This window comes from Balaenoptera acutorostrata, chromosome 10 (genome assembly GCF_949987535.1).
Source record: "Balaenoptera acutorostrata chromosome 10, mBalAcu1.1, whole genome shotgun sequence".
In the NCBI taxonomy this organism is placed as follows: Eukaryota; Metazoa; Chordata; class Mammalia; order Artiodactyla; family Balaenopteridae; genus Balaenoptera; species Balaenoptera acutorostrata.
The window spans coordinates 63,059,628-63,083,193 of NC_080073.1; the positions used below are offsets into that span (position 1 = coordinate 63,059,628).

Consider the following 23,566-nt stretch of genomic DNA (forward strand, 5'->3'; position numbering starts at 1 on the left):
ATCTTTGGTTAGAACTGTGCACGGCCCTCTTTATCTTGCATTGGATTCTCCATTTTTCATTGCAGAATTTGATGCAAATGAGAGCTGTCAGCCCCTTCACTAGTATTCCATCCCAGAAATGGCCTGTTAGCCAGCATTCCTTTGCAAGACATTGTCCCTTCAAAATCTTTTCCATATCTTCTCTATTTGAACCATTTTTACTCATTTGTGTGCAGGGTTGGGCTCAGTGACGTTTGGGTTAATCTCCAAAGTAGAATAATGTACAATTCTTTGAACTTATCTACAGCTTAGACTTAGTTTAAGCCTCTGACTTGAACTTCCCAGGTCCTGTGATATTTGTCATTCTCAGTCTAGGTGACCAGCCCACCTCCTCTTTAATCCTTGCCATCGTAAGCCAACCTCGGGTGGCCCTCCAGGCCCTGGGGTTCTGTGGAACAGGCTCAATCGCCCCTGCTTGGGCATCTACTGAATGTAAACCTCATAACCTGTGATAACTTCACGAGGGTAAAGAGGTGTAAGTAAACAAAGGAAGTATCTGAGATTTGCATATTGCTTTGGAAGTGGAAAAACACGTTCAGACACATTGTGTCTTTTGATCATTCTTAACAACTGTATTAAATAGGTGAAATAGAGAGTTCCTCTTTGGAAGGAAGAAATGGAAGCTCAGGTTAAATAAGGTCCTTAAGGGAACACAGCAGATGGGAGTAGCTGAGCTTAAATGATGGCACAGCATCCTGCTTGATGAGCTGTCAGACTTCTGAAGGAGATGCTGTGAACTGGGAGCAGGGCTTGATGTTTATAAGAGCTCATGTTCATCTGGGGAGGATGAGCGTTGCCAACAGAGGTGGCAGAGGCAGAGCACGTTTGGGGACAGGGAGTGATAAGCTCAGGGTCTGCACCTTCTGCAGGGCCCCTTCTTTTTTTTTTTTTAAATTTTTTTTAATTTATTTTTTTTATTTTTGGCTGTGTTGGGTCTTCGTTTCTGTGCGGGGGTTTCTCTAGTTGCGGCAAGCGGGGGCCACTCTTCATCACGGTGTGCGGGCCTCTCACCATCGCGGCCTCTCCTGCTGCGGAGCACAGGCTCCAGACGCTCAGGCTCAGCAGCCGTGGCTCATGGGCCCAGTCGCTCCGCGGCATGTGGGATCCTCCCAGACCAGGGCTCGAACCCGCGTCCCCTGCACCAGCAGGCAGACTCTCAACCACTGCGCCACCAGGGAAGCCCCAGGGCCCCTTCTTTGTCTGACTCACATGCTCCCTGGACTTGTGACGGGGAGTCCTGCCTTTCCCCTCGAGCTGTGCCCACGAAGCATTCTTCTTTCTTGAGTTTCACAAATCCCACCTCTTCCCAGTCTTGTGATGTTGCTCTCAGCCAAGATGGTTGTTTTCTCTATTTATAGGTCATTGGTTCTCTAAGAGACCACATGTAAGTGTCACCTAAGGAGCTTTTAAAAATATAGGTGCCTGGGGACTTCCCTGGTGGTCCAGTGGTAAAGAATCCACCTTCCAGTGCAGGGAATGAGGGTTCAATCCTGGTCGGGGAACTAAGAACCCACATGCTTGGTGGCAACTAAGCCCGTGTGCCACAACTACTGAGCTTGCACACCTCAACTAGAGAGCTCACCTGCAGCAAACTAGAGAGCCCACTTGCCCTGGAGCCCATGCACCACAACTAGAGAGAGAAAACTCGCATGCCACAACTAGAGAGAAGGCCGTGCGCCACAACTAGAGAGAAGCCCGTGCACCACAACTAGAGAAGCCTGTGAGCTGCAACGAAAGATCCTGCGTGCTGCAACTAAGACCTGATGCAGCCAAAAAAAAAAAAAAAAAGATAAAGAAAATAAATAAATAAAATAAATATTAAAAGAAAACTATAGGTGCCCGGATGTCAACTCTAGTGATTCTAATATAATGGATCACCGTGGGCCAGTGATTCTGATGGTCAAGACTGTGGCTAGGGTGCTCGTTACTCTTCATATTCTCAAGTGGCCCCAGGGTCCCTGTGGTGCTAGAATCATCTCCAGATGAAGCCTTACCCTGGATTTAACTGAATCAGAATATCTTACGACGGAACATGAGAACACTGCATATGTTTCAGGCGCCCTCTCACATGTTTCTTGAAAACATGTTAAATTCTGAGAACCAGCTTCACCCTTCATTTTCTCCTCATCGTGGGTTTTCTGACAAGCAGTGTGGATCACGGGCCTGGAGGCAGGAGGTGTGAGTTCTCGCCAAGCTTTGCCTCCAGAGAGCTGTGTGCCTTGGACGCCTTCTTCATTTCTCCGGGTCTCGGCTTCATTTTCCAGAAAAGGAGGATGTGGGACTGGATGACGACACGACTGTTATTAGGAATGGTATTTGTGGAGTCCTACTGCATGCCAGACACCCCCCACTGTGCTGTTTAACCATCATGAACTGGTTCTGTTGTTTGCTGCATTTACAGAGGAGGACCTGGAGCCTCAGGAGACATAGTGACTTGCTCAAGTCACTCACAGGACGTGGAAGGGCTTGGATCTCACCCAGAATTATCTCCAAGCTGAACTTTGAACTGATGTCATTTCCCTACCTTTCCCCACATACAGCTCTTTTCACTTTTGAATTCCTACAAATCCATGCATTTCATTGCATACCTTTTTGTTGAGTGTTTTCACCCCTTCCTCCATCCGTCTCTTCTTTGATTCCTCTACCAGACATTTATTAGGGACCTGTTATATACTGAACCAACACTAGGCACTTACATCCCATTGTTTGTTCGTTATAAATGATGGGGACCGTGGCTATAAACTTAGTCACCTGAAAGGTTTTGGGGATGAGGATCCTTAAAATAGTTGTTCCCCCTTTACCCGCAGGGGATACATTCCAAGGCTCCCAGTGGAGGCCTGAAACTGGATAGTACTGAACCCGCTGTGTATATACCGTGCTTTTTTCCTGTACTTACATACCTATGATAAAGTTTATACATTAGGCACATTAGGAGACTATCCAAGTTGCCAGCATCACTGCTTTTGCTCTTTGTTATTAAGTTAGTAAGTAAAATAAGGGTTCCTTGAACACAAGCAGTGGGATACCACAACAGTCAGTCTGATAACCAAGACATAGTGAGATGATTCCTGTTGGGGGTGGGACAGACCAGGATGGTGCAAGATCTCATCCTGCTCCTCAGAATGTCGTGCCATTTAAAACTTAAGAGTTGTTTATTTTGGGAATTTTCCATTGAATATTTTTGGACTGTGGTTGACTTTGGTTATTGAAACCATGGAAAGCAAAACTGTGGATAAGGGGGACTGTTGTCACTTTAACGTCCCACCCTGTCATATCGCTGTGTTAGCTACTGAAAACTGAACTCTTTTCATGTTCCTGTTCATCCTTTGGTGAATTGCAGTAACAGGGCAGTGACATACAGGAGAGAAGCCAAGGAGGGAAGGGTGGGGAAGGGTATGGATAGTGTACAAATTACATTATCAGCATCTGAGTAATGATGGGTTAGATATTTTCATTCATTGACTTTCTAAATTATAAAAACAAAATAATTGAGAACTATCTCAAAATGTTAGAATAATACATTAATATTCAACCTCACTGAAATGTAATATTTATTCAGTATTTTTTTCTTTAACCAAGCCTTCTATGAATCTTAGGCTACAGAATCATGCTTAGAATTCAAGGACTAGGGTAAAATCTAAACATTTCTACTTTTCCACGGTAGCTTTGCTCTATAGATCTTGAAAGCAAAGGTCATTTGGTTTATAGTTGACTAATTAACATTTCTTTCTGAACCATTTCATCTTTTTTAATGAAAATGAGTTTATAGATTTTTAAATTTCTAGTCTTCATTTGGATTTCATGACCCAGCTTGTGAAAGTTTAGTTACAAAATCGTTGCACAGAGTTGGATCTCTATCAGCAATAGAATGCCTCTATCTTTTCAGTTAAATGAAGGACATGCCAAGTTTAAAATCCTTTACTATACAAGAAAAATAGTCATATCTGTGTTAGTTTTCCCCCATAATTTGAATAAGAAATAAATGAGCATTTGCTAAAGGTAGCCATCAATGTAGAGCATTAGCACTTGAACTTTATCAACTTTTTACTTTTATCCTCAATTTAACTCTTCCTTTTAGGAAGGCAGTTTTTTTAACCAGATAGCATTTTCAAAATATGTGCACTGTCTTTACAGTTAAGAATATTTTGTGGAGCCTTTTCACACATTTTTGAAACTTGGAAGCAGACACTAAAAATGTGTTGATTACATTGGTTTCTGCCAAAATAGTTGAAACATCGTTGAAGAGATTATCTTTGGAAGCAAACATCTTGGCTTGGAAATATTTGCGTGTTTTGACACATTCAATGTGGAATTTGCTTTTGCCTGAATACGGTGTCAAGCAATGTGAGCAAAAAAATGTAAGGAATAATCCTCAGTCTGGTGCAGTCACTTCCATTCATGTGGGGCAGGCACCATTCTGCACCATGTGTGCGTGTCGGCATCTTGATGAGAGGAAACCAAGGCCCAGTAAGCGGTGGGGTCGGGGATGAAACACAGGTCACTACCCTCCACAGCTCTGCACGAACCTTGCTCCCAATGATAAACTTTCACTCTTGAAATAATTATGTTAAAAGAGGTGGAAGCATCTTGAGATCACCTTTTCCAACCTGCTGCTTTCATCCTTGTTAATACCTGAACTCTCCCAATTAGAGTATAAACTGTTGTTTATTTTAACAAAAATATATGAAGGAATTGAAATTCCCTGGATGATACTCGTGTCTAGCCAGTAGGGATTTGGGTTCTGCAGGGAGAACATTTGACAGCTACCATTCCCATATCCACTGTGTATCCCTCAAATCAGTTTTTCCTTCTGTAAAATGAGCTGGTTCATTGATAGATAAAACTCTTCCTGAAATGCTGTAGGGTGTCGCTATAGATTTGGTGTAGCAGAAGAAAGGGGACTTAGGAGCTCTTGAGTCAGAGGAGTTAAAATTTTTTTTTCAGTTTTAATTTTTTTATTGAAATATCGTTGATTTACAATGTTGTGTTAATTTCTGCTGTACAGCAAAGTGATTCAGTTATGCATACATTCTTTTTTAGATTCTTTTCCATTATGGTTTATCACAGGATGTTGAATATAGTTCTCTGTGCTATACAGTAGGACCTTGTTGTTATCTATTCTATATATAAAAACTTACATCTGCTAATCCCAACTTCCCACTTCATCCTTCCCCCAACTCCCTCCCCCTTGGCAACCACCAGTCTGTTCTCCATATCTGTGAGTCTGTTTCTGTTTTGTAGATAGATTCATTTGTGTCCTATTTCAGATTCCACATATAAGTGATATCATATGTTATTTGTCTTTCTCTTTCTGACTTACTTCACTTAGTATGATAATCTCTAGTTGCATCCATGTTGCCACAAATGGCATTATTTTGTTCTTTTTCATGGCTGAGTAGTACTCCATTGTACATATGTACCACATCTTCTTTATTCATTCATTTGTTGATGGACATTTAGGTTGTTCCCATGTCTTGGCTACTGTGAACAGTGCTGCTATGAACATAGAGGTGCATATATCTTATTGAATTATAATTTTGTCTGGATATATGCCCAGGAGTGGGATTGCTGGATCATATGGTAATTCTGTTTTAGTTTTCTGAGGAACCTCCATACTCTTTTCCACAGTGGCTGCAACAAATTACATTCCCACCAACAGTGTAGAAGGGTTCCCTTTTCTCCACACCCTCTCCAGCATTTGTTATTTGTAGACTTTATTTATTTATTTTTGGCTGCGTTGGGTCTTCGTTGCTGCGCACGGACTTTCTCTAGTTGTGGCACATGGGCTTCTCATTGCGGTGGCTTCTCTTGTTGCGGAGCACGGGATCTAGGCTCACAGGCTTCAGTAGTTGTGGCTCATGGGGTCTAGAGCACACGCTCAATAGTTGTGGCGCATGGGCTAAGTTGCTCCGCGACTTGTGGGATCTTCCCAGACCAGAGCTTGAACCCGTGTCCCCTGCATTGGCAGGTGGATTCTTAACCACTGTGTCACCAGGGAAGTCCCTGTAGACTTTTTAATGATGGTCATTCTGACCGGTGTGAGGTGGTGCCTCATTGTAGTTTTGATTTGCATTTCTCTAATAATTAGCGATGTTGAGCATCTTTTCATGTGCCTATTGGTCATCTGTATGTCTTCTTTGGAGAAACCAGAAGACTTACATTTAATGCAGGTCATACTTTCCATGTCTGTGAACTAGGGTGGTTTCTTGTTCTGAGGATTCAATGAAGTAGTATGTGGGAGAAAGACTTAGGAGGTTGTAGGCGCTTTATAACTTCTGTCTCAGCACTGTCTTCTGCTCCTGTTGAAAAGAGGACACATGTTGTGACCATCTGTTGTGAAGAGCACTTCTTTCTTTCCTTGGACATAAGGTATCCTTCTGCACCAGCAGAGCTGCCTCTCATCCCCCCAGGGCCATTCTTCTTTTGACCGTTTCTTCAGCAGATGTTTAGTGAATACCTATAATGTGTCAAGACAGTGTGTTCTCTAATTCCACCATTAGCTTAAGATTCTGTCAACCTCTTGGAACAGAAATAACCCCTGGGAGGGACCGAGTCGTAAAACTAATATGTTTGTTTGCAGCTCAGTCCAGATGCTTCCAGAGGGCCTATTGCAGCAGCTCTGGAAGAAGAGGAAGGATGTGAATCTAGGGGCAGCCCTGCTGCTCTGTGGCAAGACTGGCAGTCAAGGGCGTGTGTCTAGTCTAGTGAGGGGACCTCTGTGAACCCTGACGCTTGGTTCCTGTGAGAGATCCAGGGGTGGGTCCTCCTCCAAAAATGAGAAGTGTTCTCTGTAGCAGCTGCTTTGCCAGTGGAGAGGCTGGGAAGCTCCAGGGGAAGGGTCTTGACCTTAGGGTTGAGGGGAGCTGGGGGCTACCCCTAACCCTAACCCAGCCCGGGTGCAGACATCTCCCCAGCATTGAGAGTGAGCACCCACTGGGCCTCCTGAGGAAAGATCAGTCTGAGTTGTATGGGTAGATTTCTTTTCTAAATATGAAGGAGAGATTTCACTCTCCTCTTGCAAATTCTGAGTTGGAATTTAGGAGACATAGGTCCATCCCCTCGGCCCCTACCTGCTCGAGTGCTGAGACCCTGGGCCAGTCCCCTCACCTCCTTTGGCCTCAGCTTGTTCACCAGTGAAACCAGGGAGTCACCAGAGGGCTTTGTGACCTTCCAGTTTGAGTTCTCCGGATTCCTTAATCCTTTACTATTTTTATAGCCTGTCTAAGTTAAATTTCTCAGTTCTCTTAACCTCAGAGACGTTGCCTTTCTGGTGTCACATGTCGATTATTTAAATAGTAAATTTGATTAAACTTTTTAACCTTTTCAATAAATTATAGTTATTTAAAAATTTTTTTAAGTTGCATATTTGCCTTGTGTAGAATAAAATACAATAAAAATGTGAATAGTCTCCTAGGGAGTTTGTGAGTCAGCTTTGGAAGCTGGCTGTTGGTGTGCCCTCCCCTCCCTGCATGCCAGAACCATGACAACATCCGTAAAAATCAGGTGTGGCTGTCACCCAGTCGTCTAGTGGCATTGACTTTACTCAGAGGACTTCCAGGCTTGCAGCCTCAGCTGACCAGAACCGGGAGGCTGTGGCGATTCCCGCAGCAGGTAGCGGGCCAGTCCGCTGTCAGCTGGGAGTGAAATCAGAGTGAAGTCTCAGATGGGGGGTGTTGGCTTGTTTTCTTTCATTGAAAAGGCATTTCAAGGCTATGTCCTGGGTCAAGTTTATGAAATTGTTTTACAGAAATGATTTCGATGACACTTAGGTAATGTGGGACTCTCACTTTTTTTTTTTTTTTTTGTGATCCTCAAACCTTTTATTGACAGCAAAACTTCCGGCAGTTGAATGTGAGCCACGTGAGGGTGGCGGGTGGGTGCTTGCAAGGCAGGGTGGGAGATGGGCAGAGGGCTCCTGGCAGGGCTGCTCCTCCTCCCTTGGGACACTGTGAGGGGCGTGGCGGTGGCTGTCACGGGCTGGGGGAGCATAAATAACACTGTGGGCAGGCCTGGGGCAGCAGGAGGGGGAGCGTGGGGCGGCCACCTCAGAAAGACCCACCCAGGCCACAGAGACACCCAGGGACGTAGGGCCACGAGACACAGACATGGGGACACGTGGGGCCAGGAGGACGCGAAAGGGGGTAATGGGCGGCTGGAGACACAGAGGCGGACACACCCAGAGAAATGGGGATTGGTGGGCAGGGCTCTGGAGAGTAATCTTCGGGGCTGGGCTCACCGCCGGGCACTCCTGGGCGGTGGTTGGGGTGTTTGGTGATTATTGCACAGTGAGCTTAATTGGCAGCCATTTACTTTCTAAGATGACAAGGTTTACATCAGAGGCTAAAACCCATTCATACCAAATGAAAACGTGACACGTGTTTCTGATCTTTCCTCCCCGCCTCCCCCCACCCTCCTCTTTCCTCCCTCCTCCTCCTTCCTCCTCCCTCCCTCCTCCCTCCCTCCTCCCTCCCTCCTCCCTCCTTCCCTCCCTCCTTCCCTCTTTCTTCCTTTCCCTCCTTCCTTCCCTCCCTGCATCCCTCCTTCCCTCCCTCCCCTTCCCTCCCCCCTCCTTTCCTCCCCCTTCCCTCCCCCCTCCCCTCCTTTCCTCCCCCTTCCCTCCCCCCTCCCCTCCTTTCCTCCCCCTTCCCTCCCCCTCCCCTCCTCCCCCTCCCTCCCCCTCCCCTTCTTTCCTCCCCCCTCCCCTCCTCTCCTCCCCCTCCCTCCCCCCTCCTTTCCTCCCCCTTCCCTCTCTGTCTCCCGCCCCTTACTCAGCAGATGGTAAGTGAGCACCTAGTCTGACCACGCTGGGCAGGGTATGGGGAGGATGTTCCAAGGGGAGAAGTAGCCTGAACAGAGGACCCGAGGAGAGAGGGAGTGTGTAGTCCACATGGTCTGACATTCGTATGGTTTGATCGTGGAATAGGAGGAGAATGGCTTGGGTCTGGGCAGACCAGCCGAGACTGACCTGGATTAATGTGTCTGCGGAGTGAGAGCAGGGCACACGTGGTGCGGTGCAGCTGGTTAGGAGGCTGTTACTAGTCCCAACACTGAGGCTTAGTTCCAGAGGAAGGGGAAGCTCTCCTGAGCCCGGTATTGTTCTAGGTCTATCATGACTATGTCTTAAAAGATGTTGGTATTGACCCTGGAGACTAGAGGCGATGGTCCTGAGTGAAGATAATAGTTGCTTCAACTCATCGTTGGCCATGGGGAAGCGGAAGAAATGGGGCTATAAGACCCTCTTCTCCCTTGAAGACCGTTTTGGGGCAGCTCATGCACTCCTGGAATCAGGCACTTTGGTCTCCCCGGGTTCGTGGGAAATTTGCAGATGGGCAGATTTGGCAGAACTGCTGCCTCGGCAAAAGGTCAGGATGGGGAACTGGAGGCAAGACTGATGACCCTGTGCTGCCCCTCAGTGCGTGATCCCCGCCTCTGCCCATCGCTTCCTCTGCGACGTTCCACAGCCAGCTAATTTCCTTCTTTCCTGAGAAAACAGAATCATGAGTAAGAACTCCCTCCCTGTTTATCTGGTCGCCTCTCCTTACTTTCCGTGGAGTGGTTGGGGTAGAAACCAAGTCTCGACGGGTTGAGGAGTAAAGACAATAAAGATTATAAAACACAGAATGTTTTTTTTTTCCAGTTGCTTTCCTGAGAAGAGAGTTGGTGCTAAGTACAGAGGAAACTGGGTTTATGAGGGTTATTTGTTTTTATTTATTTTAGGATGGAAGAGCCTTGGGCATCTTACATACTCAGAGCAAAGACCCAGGTGAGGGGAGGGTCACTGATAGTGAGACCCCCCCCCAGGAGGTGGAGGATTCACAGGAGGGAAGCAGGTCAGGAGGAAACAAAGGTCGAGGGTGACAGGGTGGGACAGTGAGGGGGCTCTTACGTGTGTCACTGTTTTCTCTGTAAAGAAGATGAAAAAGTGATGCCAGACATGGAAAGAAGAGGGGGTGGGGTATGAGTTTCAGGCATTTCGTGAAGAGTCGGCAGAGATGCTGTGAGGGATAGAAAAACCGGCTGTTTAGGACACTGAGAAGAAAAGGCAAGTTTCCTGGAGCCCCCGGCTGAGATCAGAGCTGGGATTCGTGGAGGCAGTGGTCCACGTGGTGGTATGGTTTCCTCTAGTTCAGGTGTATACTCAGGGCAGGAGTGGAGACGACATACCGCTGCCTGGATCAGGGTTGAGGTTCGGCTCGGTGGTTGCAAGGTGAGGACGGGGTGAGGGAGTTGAGGATGGTGGTTGACGTGATGGATCATGTGGTGCAAACCGAATGGAGAAGAAGGAGGTAAAGAGAGCAGAGGGGTCAGAGACGGGGCAGAATCGGGCCAGTGGAGGAATGTGAGATGTTGCTGAGCCTGGTGGTTGGTCCAGCTGGAGTTAAGGAATGAAAGTGCTGGAAGAATGGACATTGCTATCAGAAGGTACAGACCTGAAGTGGACTAGGTCGGGTTCAAGGTGACAAGATCCAGGCGGTGGCCACAGGTGTGTGTGACCGGCTGACATGGAGGGAAGACAAAGGCCTGTGAGGATGGGGCCCTGGGTGCAGACGGGGACAGCCAGCCCGGTGTCAGACCGCTGGCGAGTGTGGGTCATCTTGAGGCCAGGAAGAAGGTGGTGGCACAAGAGTGACCTGCTGTATGAAGGCAAGGTCTTTGTGCCCGTGGATAATGTTTTGAAAACTACTGGTTTTCACTGGGAACATTAGAAACACATGCCCTGCCCGTGGGCCCGGTGGCGTCCAGGACTTGAGTTAACGCAGTGCAGTGGGGGAGCCTGGGTTTCAGTAAAAAGGCAGAAGCGGGGCAGGGTAATGAAGCTGAGGCGGACTTGGTTTCCCGTGGAATAGATACTTCTGGAAAGTTGGGAGTGGAGGCAGGCTGGGTCTGGGAGATGAAGCAGAGATGAAACGTCTCCGGAGAGGCTCAGTGGGAGGAAGAACTTGCGCTTGGGGGGCAGCAGCGGTGACCCGGATGAGAGGCATGAGGGCTTCCAGTTTCGAAAAGGAACTTGGGTCTAAAGCATCTTGTTTGTGTTAGATGCGAGCTGACAGATCGCTGGTGAGAGGCTTGAAACAGCAAATACTGCTCATGAAGTTGTGGTGGGAGAAGCTGACATTTGAGTTTTCTATCTGCCAGGCCCTGTGCTGAGATAATGCAGATTATCTTGTCCTAACTTTAGAACTGCTCCAGGAGGAAGATGTTATTATGGCATCATTTTAAGTTTTAAAAACGAGGAGAATCTTTTCTTTGTTTTAATTGAAGGATAGTTAATTTACCATGTGGTGTTGGTTGTAGGTGTACAGCAAAGTGATTCAAGTATACATATATTTATATATATTCTTTTTTAGATTCTTTTCCATTACGGGTTATTACAAGGTATTGAATAGAGTTCCCTGTGCTGTACAGTAGGTCCTTGTTGTTTATCTCTTTTATATATAGTAGTGTGTATCTGTTACTCCCAAACTCCTAATTTATCCCTCCCCCCCTCTCCCCTTTGGTAACCATAAGTTTGTTTTCTATGCCTGTGAGTCTCTTTCTGTTTTGTAAATAAGTTCCTTTGTATCATTTTTTTTAGATTCCATATATAAGCTATATCATATATTTGTCTTTCCCTGTCTGATTTACTTCACTTAGTATGATAATCTCTAGGTCCATCCATGTTGAGTAGCTCTGGGTCTTAATCCTCTTAGTGGTTGCAGTTGGGGTTTGAACGCAGGCAGCAGGAATTGAAACCGTTTCTGCTCTCTGTGTGCCTCCAGGATTCGAAGGGAGGAGCCTTGGTTACTTCCTAGAATCCCACCTGGCCTGCCCTTGATGGAAGAGTCAGGCTGTTTTGCTGAATGCGCAGATTTTACATTAGGAGTCATGAGTGGCAACTGCAGACTTAACAACGTTAGCATTTGGTTTATTTTGCTTTTTAATTTTGTTTACACCGTATCATGAAAAGTTTGATAGACTCAGATAGGTAGTGGCTAGTGGTAACAGTATATCTAAAAATGCCTTGATTTCCCTATGGGGTAACTACTCAGTTAATTGGAAATCCCAGGAGAAGCTGAAAGACTTAATGTGATAGTGGTCTTCGATATGTTAAAGTTTGGTTCATAACATATTTGAAAATACCCTTTAAAACTATAGCTTTTGAATCAGTGTATGCATGTGCAATGGTCTGATACAGTGTGTGTGAGAGTAATGTGCTGAAATATGATTTGGGAGCCTTCGGGAACTTATTTAATAAAATATATTATTTTCTCCTGGTTGATGTTTAGCCATATTCAGACCTCTAAACTATTCTTCCTTAATATCTTTCCCTGGGTGTGCTGGGCAGCGCTGCAACTATTAAACTTACCCTCTGGTTGAAATGTTTTGGCAGCCCTTGTTATAATAGGCATTACCTTTGTGACTGGACTGGCGTGGAAAGTTCTTGACCCGGCCTCTACCCAGCTATCGCCCCTTTCTTCATATAGCTATAAATACCACCCACGTAGCTCCTGCGTTCTTAGGGTTCCCAGAAGCAGCTGATTTTATACATATATATATATATTTTTTTTAATTTTATTGAAGTATAGTTGATTAACAATGTTGTGTTCATTTCTGCTGTACAGCAAAATGACTCAGTTATACATATATACACTTTTATATATATTCTTTTCCATTATGGTTTATCATAGGATATTGGCTATAGTTCCCTGTGCTATTATACAGTAGGACCTTGTTGTTTATATCCATCATATATATTCTAATTTGCATCTGCTAATCCCAAACTCCCAGGCCATCCTTCCCCCACCCTCCTCCCCCTTGACAACCACAAGTCCAAAAGCAGCTGATTTTATAATCTGTAAAGGCTCTTGTGAAATTTTACATAGAGGTTCAACTTTTCATTTGCAATTTCCTAGATTCGTGTCTCTGAACCTTGTTTTCAGAGATTTCAATTGGTTTGAGGCAACAAATTTGAAAACTTTTATCTTTTACTCCTTTTCCTAAGAGAATTGGGAGAATAATAAAGCCAAGTATTTGCTTCTCCCTTTGTCAAAAAAAAAAGAATAACCACAGCAATAAAATAGCCAACAAATTGAAAGTGCTTACTGTGTGCCAGGCATTACTCTGTGTCCTTGTTGTTGAATTTGCACAACAGTGTAATGACTCTTATCATCATTGCTTTACAAGTGAGAGAACGATCTTAAAGCAGATAAGTAACTTGAACATGTAGGTGGTAGAGATGGGATTTGAACTCCTGGGATGTGCTGGAAAGGCTCGCCAGCATGATTTTAGGGCAGAATGTCAGTTGGAAGTTGGGCGATGTTTCTGCTCTTTTTTTCCCCATGTTTTAAAAAAAAGATTACCAAAGGGGAGAGGCGGGGGGAAGGATAAATTAGGAATTCGGGATTAATAGATATACACTACTCTATATAAAAGAGATAACCAACAAGGACCTACCTTATAGCACAGGGAACTGTACTCACTATCTTATAATCATCTATAAGGGAAAAGAATCTGGAAAAGAATATATAAATATGTAACTGAATCACTTTGCTGTACACCTGAAACTAACACAGCCTTGTAAATCAACTATGCTTCAATAAAATGAAAACAAAAACAAACAAACAAAAAGAAATCCTTCCCATATATCCTATATAACATATTCATGCACACAGTTCTTTCCTGTGCTGTGGAGATGAGCACAGATTCCTGGGAAAGATGACTAAATTGAGATACTCCTGCACTTTCAAATGCTGGCCCTGTGTGGGGAGGCTTGCTCCGGCTGTGTCTAGGTGTGAGCTCCCTGGCACGGCTGCCTCACCCAGTACCGGATGGAGAGAGGCTTGTGGGCCTACGTCCCTTCCACGGGGTGCTGGCAGAGCTGGTAGGCCTAGGGTGGGCTTAACTGCCACGTGTTCCTGCCCCAGGTCCCTGGGTTGGCCTCTAGTCCTCTGGCTCCTGGGGCAGCGGTAGGAATAAAGGGCTTTCTGTTTGCACCTAGCATTGCCCAGTGTAAAAGGCTTTCTTTGTTTTATTTTATTCTTTTAAATGTTATTGAAGTATAGTTGATTGACAATGTCATGTTAATTTCTGCTGTAGAGCAAAATGACTCAGTTATTATACATATATATTCTTTTTCATATTTTTTTATTATGGTTTATCACAGGATATTGAATATAGTTCCCTGTGCTATACAGTAGGACCTTGTTGTTTTTCCATTCTATGTATAATAGTTTGCATCTGCTAATCCCAAACTCCCAGTCCATCCCTCCCCCACCCCCCCTCCCCTTGGCAACCACAAGTCTGTCCTCTATGTTTGTGAGTGTGTTTCTGTTTCGTAGATAAGTTCATTTGTGCCATATTGTAGACTTCACATATAAGTGATATCATATGGTACTTGTCTTTCTTTGTCTGACTTAATTCGCTTAGTATGATAATCTCTAGGTCCATCCATATTGCTGCAAATGGCATTATTTCATTCTTTTTTACGGCTGAGTAATATTCCACTGTGTGTGTGTGTGTGTGTGTGTGTGTGTGTGTGTGTGTGTGTGTGTGTGTGTGTGTGTATGCGCCACATCTTCTTTATCCATTCATCTTTCTAGGCTAAGGGCTATCTTTGGTCTGGCTTTTCTACTTTCAGTTGCCTGACTGCCTGTTTGGACCTTTGCTTTCTGTGTTGTTTTTACAGTGTCTTAGCCTCTCAGAGTTTAGACTGAAAAGAGTCTTGAACATTTTCTGCTTCTGCCTCCTTCCTCCTCATAGATGAGGATGTTGACTCACGGATGTGAAATGACGTGTTCAAAGCTATGGGACTAGCGGCCAGGACTGGGGCCAGTGTCATGACTTCAGGGATTTTCTTCCTGGTGCAGGATGACTTGTCCCCCCCCTCCGTTTTGCTTCCCATCTGACCCTGGCTGGCCGCCTGTCCTCTTGATCCCCTGGCTTTGCTCCTGCACTGGCTGAGGGAACAGTTTGCTGGTGTTACTCCCAGTTTGGAAATCACTGTGTGACCCCTGCCGAAGTCACTTGGTGCCTTAATGTCATTATCAGCAGGTTAAGTAGGACCCTTATCAAAGGGCGACTTGCAGACGTAAATCGTGTGAACTGGGGACCTGTTTTATTATCATTTAATGGAAGAGACTTTAAAAAATTAATGAAAACAAAGTATAGGGAAAATTATTTGATAAAAGTTTCCCATTGAGTAAGCTGAATGAGGATTCATGAGAAAATTAGAGAGACCTCAAGCCAAATTGTTATGTAATGTGGTTAATTGGAGAGGGTGCTGTTTTCCTTTTCTGTTCTTTACACAGAATACCTGTTGGATCAAGTTCCTCTCTGCAGGTAGTAACGTAGATTAATTTGTAGGTTCTGCCTTGATCCATTTGAACTTGGAAAGACGTGCTTAAGTTGTTTGAACAGATCTGATTAGTAAAGTGGAATGGAGAATTTTCAACACTGGGACGTTTTGGAATGAAAAAAAAATGAGATGCTTGGGTTAAATCCGACTTTTCCATCTGTTAACCTCTTTGAAACTCAGTTTCCCTATATGTAAAATGGGAAAAATATACTCCTCTTACAAGTGAGAGTTAGGAGGATTAAGTGAAACAGCACTTGTAAAGTGCTTGGCACATAGTAGGTTCTTAATCTGTGTTAGTTTCCTTCCTTCCTAATGGTTTAACGTTTTCTGTTCCGTTTAGATATCTGATATCCATGTTACTGGTGAGTCAGAAGACATGTCTGCAAAAGAGAGATTGTTACTGTGGACACAGCAGGCCACCGAGGGTTATGTGGGGATTCGGTGTGAAAATTTCACCACCTGCTGGAGAGACGGAAAACTATTTAATGCCATCATTCATAAATACAGGTATGGAATTCGTTGGTTTTTTTCCCCCTTTGACAAATCTGAGAAGTGTTTCTTTCATTTCCAAATTTTAAAATAACCTTTTATTATTAGACAAGCACTGAATGTGTATGGCAGAACATTAGAAATACGGACAAGTGAAAAAAAATCACATTTCCACTACCCAGAGATCGTCACTCAGATACACAGAGCTATGGTGTGTCTTTGGATTTTGTCAGTGACTTAGTGGAGAATAAGCTCTGATACGTAGAATCTGTAGGTGGAGGGCCAAGATTGTGTATGTAGAGAACTGATGATTAGTGAGGTCAAGGTTCAGACTAAGCCTCACAAGTTTCCATATCATAGCCTCCTTATCTAGTTACTCTAGTGAGTAGCTGGGTTTAACGATGGCCAACTTTGGGGTGGTAAACAGTTTCCCGGTGAGAATTGTTAACCCCAAGATCTGAGTTAACACTGACATAGCACCTACTAAGTGCCAGGTGCTGTCCTAAGCAGTTAACATATGTTCATTCACTCAGACCACACAGCGTCCCTAAGGGAATCTTGTCGTCCCTGAGTTACAGACAGAAACTGAGACCAGAGTAAATACTTGCTTTAAGTCACAAAACCGAGTGTCGGGCTTGGGATTCAAACCCAGGTATTTGCCTGTTGAGTCCACACTCCTATTGCCTTATAAGAAATGAAATCCCTGGAAATTCTTTATTGAAAATGATGTATTGATCTCCATTATTTTTCTTAGTTTTGCAAGGATTATGTCATGTTGTTGAAGAACTGAACATCTTCCTAAATAGAGTAACTCACTAAACTGACAAACTTATTTGATTGCAATAAAAATAATAATTAGGCGGAATAGTTCACATTTTGATAACTTTCTGCATGTGAGGCGTTCTGTTAAATGCTTTCCTTATGTTATCTCACTCATCTCCCAGAGTCCCATAAAGCAGGAGCTGCTGCCACCCACTTTTATAGAAGGGGAACTTCAGGTTAGCCAGGGTCACACTTCCACCAGGTTGCAGAGCTAGGTTCTCACCCAGTCTGCCTGGAACCCCATCTCTCCCTTTCTCTTTCTTCCTTTCTCTTTCTCTCCCCTTTCTCCCCACTCTTTTTTATTTTGGAGACTTTGACATCTATAGAACTGTACTGTACTGAGTCTCCCATGGGTCCACACCCAAGAGTCCCCTTTAAACGCTGTCATAGTCTGCTTCCTTTACAGGACAACATTTCAGTAGAGGTAGGTGTAGATTGCTGAGTTAAAAATAAAAACCTGTGCTTGCCCAGAGTAAAGTGCCAGCTCTCCTTGAGGAACACGGTGCCAAGAGGGTTTCATGGTCACAGACAGTGTGATGATCACACTGTGTCCTGTGTGACTTAGAACACAGGCCGTCGGAAGTCTCACCTGTTCTGTACCTGGGGTGGAAAGGTCTTCTTAGCCTTTGAATGACAGTATTTGGATTGTTACACCAAAGGATGTGTGTCACGATGCATTTTGAGGGTGTGCTCTGCTCTCTGAAGTTTTTTAGCTTAGAAGCAAAACATTTAGAAGCCAGCTGTTCTTCTAAAATAATAGACTTTTAAAAACAACTGGTCTCCAGGCATTGTCTCTTCAATACTTAGGAAGGATTATGAGTACCAATTGGTATATACCTGCTGTGCGTTTTTATACTTAAATAAGTCACTGCTGTGTCAAAGATCCTAAAATTTCCTGTTTAATGTTACAGAGCTCACGTTGCTTTAGGAGAAGATTTGAATCTTGTGAAAGTGATTTGTTTTGAACTTTTATTTTGGCAGAGTGATCATTTTAGAACATTGCTTAACTTTAACTTCTTTTTTTAATGGAAGTATAGTTGATTAACAATGTTGTGTTAGTTTTAGGTGTAGAGAAAAGTGGTTCAGCTGCCTCTGTATCTATTCTTTTTCAGATTCTTTTCCCTTATAGGTTATTATGAAATATTGTGTAGAGTTCTGTGTACTGTCTATTTTGTATATAGTAGTATGTTTAGCTTTAACTTTGAACTTGGATTTCCTAGTGTGCTTTGTTTTCCCTTGTTGGAGTTCATGGTAAAAATACTGAATATCAGGTTTAAATACTTCGAAGATTTCTTTGTTGCTGAAGTTTTGTTGTTACCCTATGCCTAGAATTACTGTGGTTTCTTTTACTAGAAGAAATCTTTCATCTGTAGAACTGTATTTTTTGTAAGTCCTTGGGCCTTTCTTTTTACTTAAAAAACAACTGAGTACTTTTTTTCCCTAGTATGTGTAAGAATTAAGCAGGTGGCATTGAGCTCCACATGCTTTTCTTTGTTGAGAGCCTTGATTTACTCTAGAAACAAAGGAGACAAAGTTATGAACAATTATGAAATCACTGTTAGCGGATTTTTGGCTATTGGGCAGTACTAATCACATTTAGAGAGTAGTGTTTTACTTAACAGTCGTTTTTACTTGATAATTATTCTCTTAAATTTTGTAATGTATTTATTTGGATTCGCTCTGGAAACATACCCACTTCATTGGGCTTCTTGGATTTTTTCAGATAAAAAGTTTTATTATTTATATGAATTTTATTTGACTTCTGTAATAAAAATCATCTGAGGTGGCACATGGGTTTGGTTTCTACTCAGATGCCAAGTTTAACCATATAGGATACTTTGTTGAGAAGGCCCTTAAGAGGGAAGGAGGGCTTCACAAGAAACAACCTCGTGATTGGGGCCGTGGATGGAAAGAGGGTTATGGTACCCCGATGGAAAGAGGGTTATGGTACCCCGATGTGACAAGGTCACCTGCCATAGATAGAATGCTAGAGATTTCTCTAGAGGTGAGAAGGAAAATAGTGTTTATCATTTAAGAGTAAACCAGTATTATTTGTAATAACTTATTTAGTAAGGTTTTTGTGTACAGTTGTCCCCTGGTATCTGCTGGGGAGGTTGGCTTTAGGACCCCCGCAGATAACAAAATCTGTAGATGCTCAAGTCCCCTGCGTAGCATGGTGTAGTGTTTGCATATAACTTCACACATCCTCCGTATACTTTAAATCATCTCTAGGTTACTTCTAATACCTTATACAATGGAAATGCTGTGTACCTAGTTGCCAGCACACAGCAAATTCAAGTTTTGCTTTTTGGAACTTTCTGGAATTTTTTTTCAAATGTTTTTGATCCGTGGTTAGTTGAATTTGAGGATGCGGAAACCGTAGATACAGAGGGCCAACTGCACTTAGTATCTTCTAAGATTTAGAATTAAGATCTGAAGTGGGAAGGTAATAGCATCCTTCAGATTCTGTATTGATGTGAATACTGTCAACAGTTGTGAGTCAAGCACATTAATTTGGATTGACTAGCATATTTCTATTAGTGTCCCCCCATAGATTATGACTTTTGAAAGTGGAGAGCGTGTTTGTTAACCCCAGTAAACAGCACTTTACTAACAGTTTACTTTTATTCTAAAAGTTCCATAGAAGCTTAATTTTCTAAAATTCTGTTTTTCGAAAGAACTATTATATAAAATAAAAATGAAGAGAAATTTTCATAAGACTGATTTATAGATGTTAGGCACTAAGAATGTTCCATGGAGGTGAAAAGAAAGTAACTGTCACATAGCAGGTACCCAGGAAATAGATGCAGGATGTTGACCAGGTATTAATTCCTGTCCTGCCTGTTTTTAATATACGGTAGCTTTTAAAATTATCACAGTCCTGTGAAATAGATGGCACTATTTCCATTGTTAACAATTTGTTATCAAATTGTTAAATTATTAAACTGAGGCTCAAAAGGTAACTCATATGCTCCGTATCACATACACTTTTAAATAATGGAGATGATTGCCCTGGATTCTCAAGTCCTCTTATACTTCCATGGAAATACTTAGGTAATTTCCTGTAGGCAGACTACATATGAAGAAATGGAACTTTTGGCCAGAGAAGCTGTGGTTGTGCATCCTTGAAGACTAATGATATTCAGCAAAGATATGTGAAAATTCTTGATGGATTTAAGAAATTGTTACCTGAAAACTGGGTTTGCCTTTTGGAGGGTGTCCAGCCAAAAGGCACAACCAAACCAAAGATTGGGAAGGATTTATTTTACTTGCAGCAAGTAAGGAGAACACTGGAGATCTTTCCAGAAGCAGTGTCTCCCCAAACAGCAAAATTGGGGAAGTTTTAAGCTAACAGTACATGCATATTCATGAAGGGGCTTAGGTGGTGGACAGAGCCCAAGCTTTAGTTGATTGGAGTCACAAGGGTCAGAAAAGGTCACCATCGTCATCCCTTAGGTTCTAGTTTATCTGGTGGTTGAGCATTTCAGGCTCATCTTCACCATTGAAACAGAACTGGGAATCTTTACAACTGATATATTATCTTTGCTATTGTTACTTCTCTTGCCTGATAACAGGCAATGTTTCTGCTTTCTCATGTTCCATTAAGGTCATTAATTACTGAGATCTGTTCAAGGGTAAGCACTGTGGCCAGGCTTAGATCACAAAATAGCTTAGACCAAAAATGGCTCCTCTTATGTCAAGAAAGCCATGCCTGGTTCTCTTTCTCCGGGGACCCCCTACCCTATCTGCTTACAAGATGACCAAATGAATAGTATCATATATAACTGCCAGCTAAGATCTTGGTCCCTTGTAAGAAATTAATGAGGACAGCATTAATTGTTTAACTTAGAATCAGCCATCTCTGAAAATAGCATCACCAACAACTGTAATGTAGTGAGGAAAGTTGTAGATAATATAAGAGGACATTAAAATACTTAGTACCAGTAAGAGGAAAATCACAAATGGACTATTCTGCAGTTTTAGTGTGTCATGTCATCCTACAGAGGGTGGATAGCCTGGATAGTGCGATGGATAGTGATGCTGAAAACTCAGCCTCTGTGCACCGGTGCCAAACTGAACCTCAGAGACAGGGTTTTGGGTAGAGTAGGAAAGAATAGCTTCATTGCTCTGCCAGGTAAAGGGGGTCACAGCGGGCTTGTGCCCCTCAAAACTGCGTGTCCCATCCCAGGAGGATTTGGTGAGGAGTTTTATAGCAGTGGTACAAGGGTGGGGTTGCTGATAAGATTAGGGTGTGTGCAGGGCCTGCACTCCTTTAATCTGGTCTCAGGTGATCTCCTAATCTTGATGAGCTTCTCTGGTTCCTTTAATCTGGCCTCAGGGGGTCTTCTCTGGAATGAAGAATGCTGACATCTTCCATTTATTGGGGGTTTTAGTTCTGTAAAGAGCTCAAAGATGCTGATATGTGTATCCCTTGAGGCGGAACCAGGACCCTGCCCCAGGGCTGCTCCTCTCTTGTCTCTGCATCCCCCTCCCTTCCCTGATTGGCAGCTGTTCGAATCTGCCCTTTGGGACTCAGGGAAGATCATGGAGGCTGAAGTCTGTTCCCTACAGACAAGAGACGGGGGAAAGAAAGGCTTCCGTGCCCAGGAGCCCCATAGGGTCCTGCTCGGTTTCAATAGTAAGGATGATAAAGTAATATGATTTAGTAGAAGAGATTACAAGGGATGGTTCTGTGGGTTCTATTTAAATAGGTCACTGATAAATACATTGTTTTTATATTACTTCTGTCTTAGGAAATTCTGTTCCTAATTCCTTCTAGGCACGTTCGTTATATTCAGTTTTCCATGCAAAGGGTTCAAATAATAAAAATACCATCTATCTATACTAGTTTCTGCTTGTTTTGTTTATATAGTTTAAATTTTCTTTAAAGCATATTAAAACCTTTTCACCAAAAACCACAACTGGTAAGACATCTTAAGTAAATAAGCCTCACTGTTGCTCCTTACCTTACTTTTCATTTGAAAGAATAACAAAGCAGACTTGGATTTGATGGACTTAGATGAAAAGGATGTCACAAGCGCATTTGATGAGTAAGGAGCTTAAAAGCGAGAGAGGATGAAGTAGAATTAACTGAGAACCAATAGCCAGGGGATTCTAGGAGTATCCTCTAGACACCAGTCGACTGATAAGTCACCAGGAGTTAAGACAGACACAGAGGAGTGAAATTCCTGACAGTAGCACACGTTTTTTAGAGGCAGGTGTTAACAGCAGAGGGTTCAACTGAGACTTCTGTGCTCTCAAGTATGCTCATACACACAGGAAAATGGACTTTTTCCTTTCTGAGAAATAAAGCTCTGATTTCCAGCTTGAATTCAGCCCCCAACTCGTCTGACTTTATCAGTCCCTGCCCTGAAACACTGATGAAAGCCAAGTTACAACTCAGCAGGGCCCAGCATCACTCAGCGTGAAAACATTTCTGTCCGACAGGCAGAGACAAGAATGGGCACCCACGGGCAAGAACAAAAGAGCACAGACTGTGCAGTGGGGCCAGGCGAGCCTCAGGTGGCCACACGTCACGATACTAATAAGTATGTCAGGACTGAAATGCTGGGGGTGTTTTGTAGAGAATTTATTTCAGCTCTCTAGTTTCGGCTTGTCCTCTTCTTGTTCTTAATTTATCCCATTCATTTATTTAACTCTCCTTTTCAAGCCCCTGGCATTCTTTTCACAAGCATGTTTTAAATCTATTACCCAAGTAAGACAACATTTTTGGAACAGGTTGTGTTTTAGAAGCATGCCATTTAAATATTTTCTAATTAGGCAGCCAGGAATTTTTCACTTGTCTGAGTGTGCAGTTGGGTAGCAATGATTTTGTTCATTGTCTTCATTTGGAATTAGAATTTAATGGGACCATCGTATTGCATTCTATTAAATCTTTAAAGACACTGTAATTGGGAAGGTTAGGCTGTGAGGCCGTGGTCAGAGTCATCTTCTTTAATAGGACCTGGAGGCTGTGATTCAGCCTCATAGCTGGATTCAGTCACACCTTACAAGCTATACTGGATTGGACTGGTTTAATACTGGGAGGAGGCCCTTTAAGGTTTTAAATGTTCCCATAGGAAGTTGGATTAGTGTTGACTAGGGATTTCTTTTCTCTCAGAACCTCGTCTGCCCTCAGGCTGCAGAACCCAGAGGTACGAGTGTGTGTGTGTATGTGTGTGTGTGTGTGTGTACACAGGTAAGGGTTGTATGGCCATGGGCTAGACACAGACAGAGCCTTGATGGTTGTTCATTTTTTAAAAAGTCACAAACATTTCAGTTTGTGAGGCAAAATCAAATTGCTTATTTACCTTACCAAATAAACTTAAAACACGAACTCTGAGGGCATACGTGGGTGACTTGTAAACATTACTACATTTTAAAATCCGTAGGGAGCTCACATGCATGGCTGGTAATGCATCTGTATCCATGAGAGGCGTGTGAGTTAATGTTCATATCCGGTGACAATTTTTAGTATTCTTCTGTGTATTTTTACATGTACTGTTTCCCCTACATGCTGCCTTTGATAAAGAAACATTTCCTTACTTATTCATTGCATTCTAGCAGATCTAAACCCCTTTCATTTTTAATTCTTCTTTTTAAATTTACCCTTTTATTCATAAATTAATTTTCTTCAGCTTTTAAACTTTGTGCCAGAGCTGAAAGGGCAGGCCTGCCTGTCCCTCTGTTTGGTGTACAAACTGTTAGTCTAAACATGTATGTGTGTTAAGAGTTTAAGGGTAAAAATGACCAAATAAGTGGGCACATTTCTGAGTGCTGTGATCATTTAAGAAGTTAGAATACTAGCAGGGAGGGAGGCCGGTGTCTTGAGATAACAGGTGAGAACGTGCCTGTCACGCCAGCTTTAGGAAGCATGTAATA

General features: G+C 43.2%; 1 protein-coding gene across 1 annotated transcript in view; it reads left to right on the forward strand.

Annotated features, from left to right (window-relative positions):
• LOC103018155 (dystonin) overlaps window positions 1-23,566 on the forward strand; it is a 489,012-nt gene that overhangs the window by 261,785 nt on the left and 203,661 nt on the right. Inside the window, 1 exon segment of the mRNA XM_057554087.1 lies at window positions 15,714-15,880. Coding sequence (XP_057410070.1) covers window positions 15,714-15,880 — 167 coding nt within the window.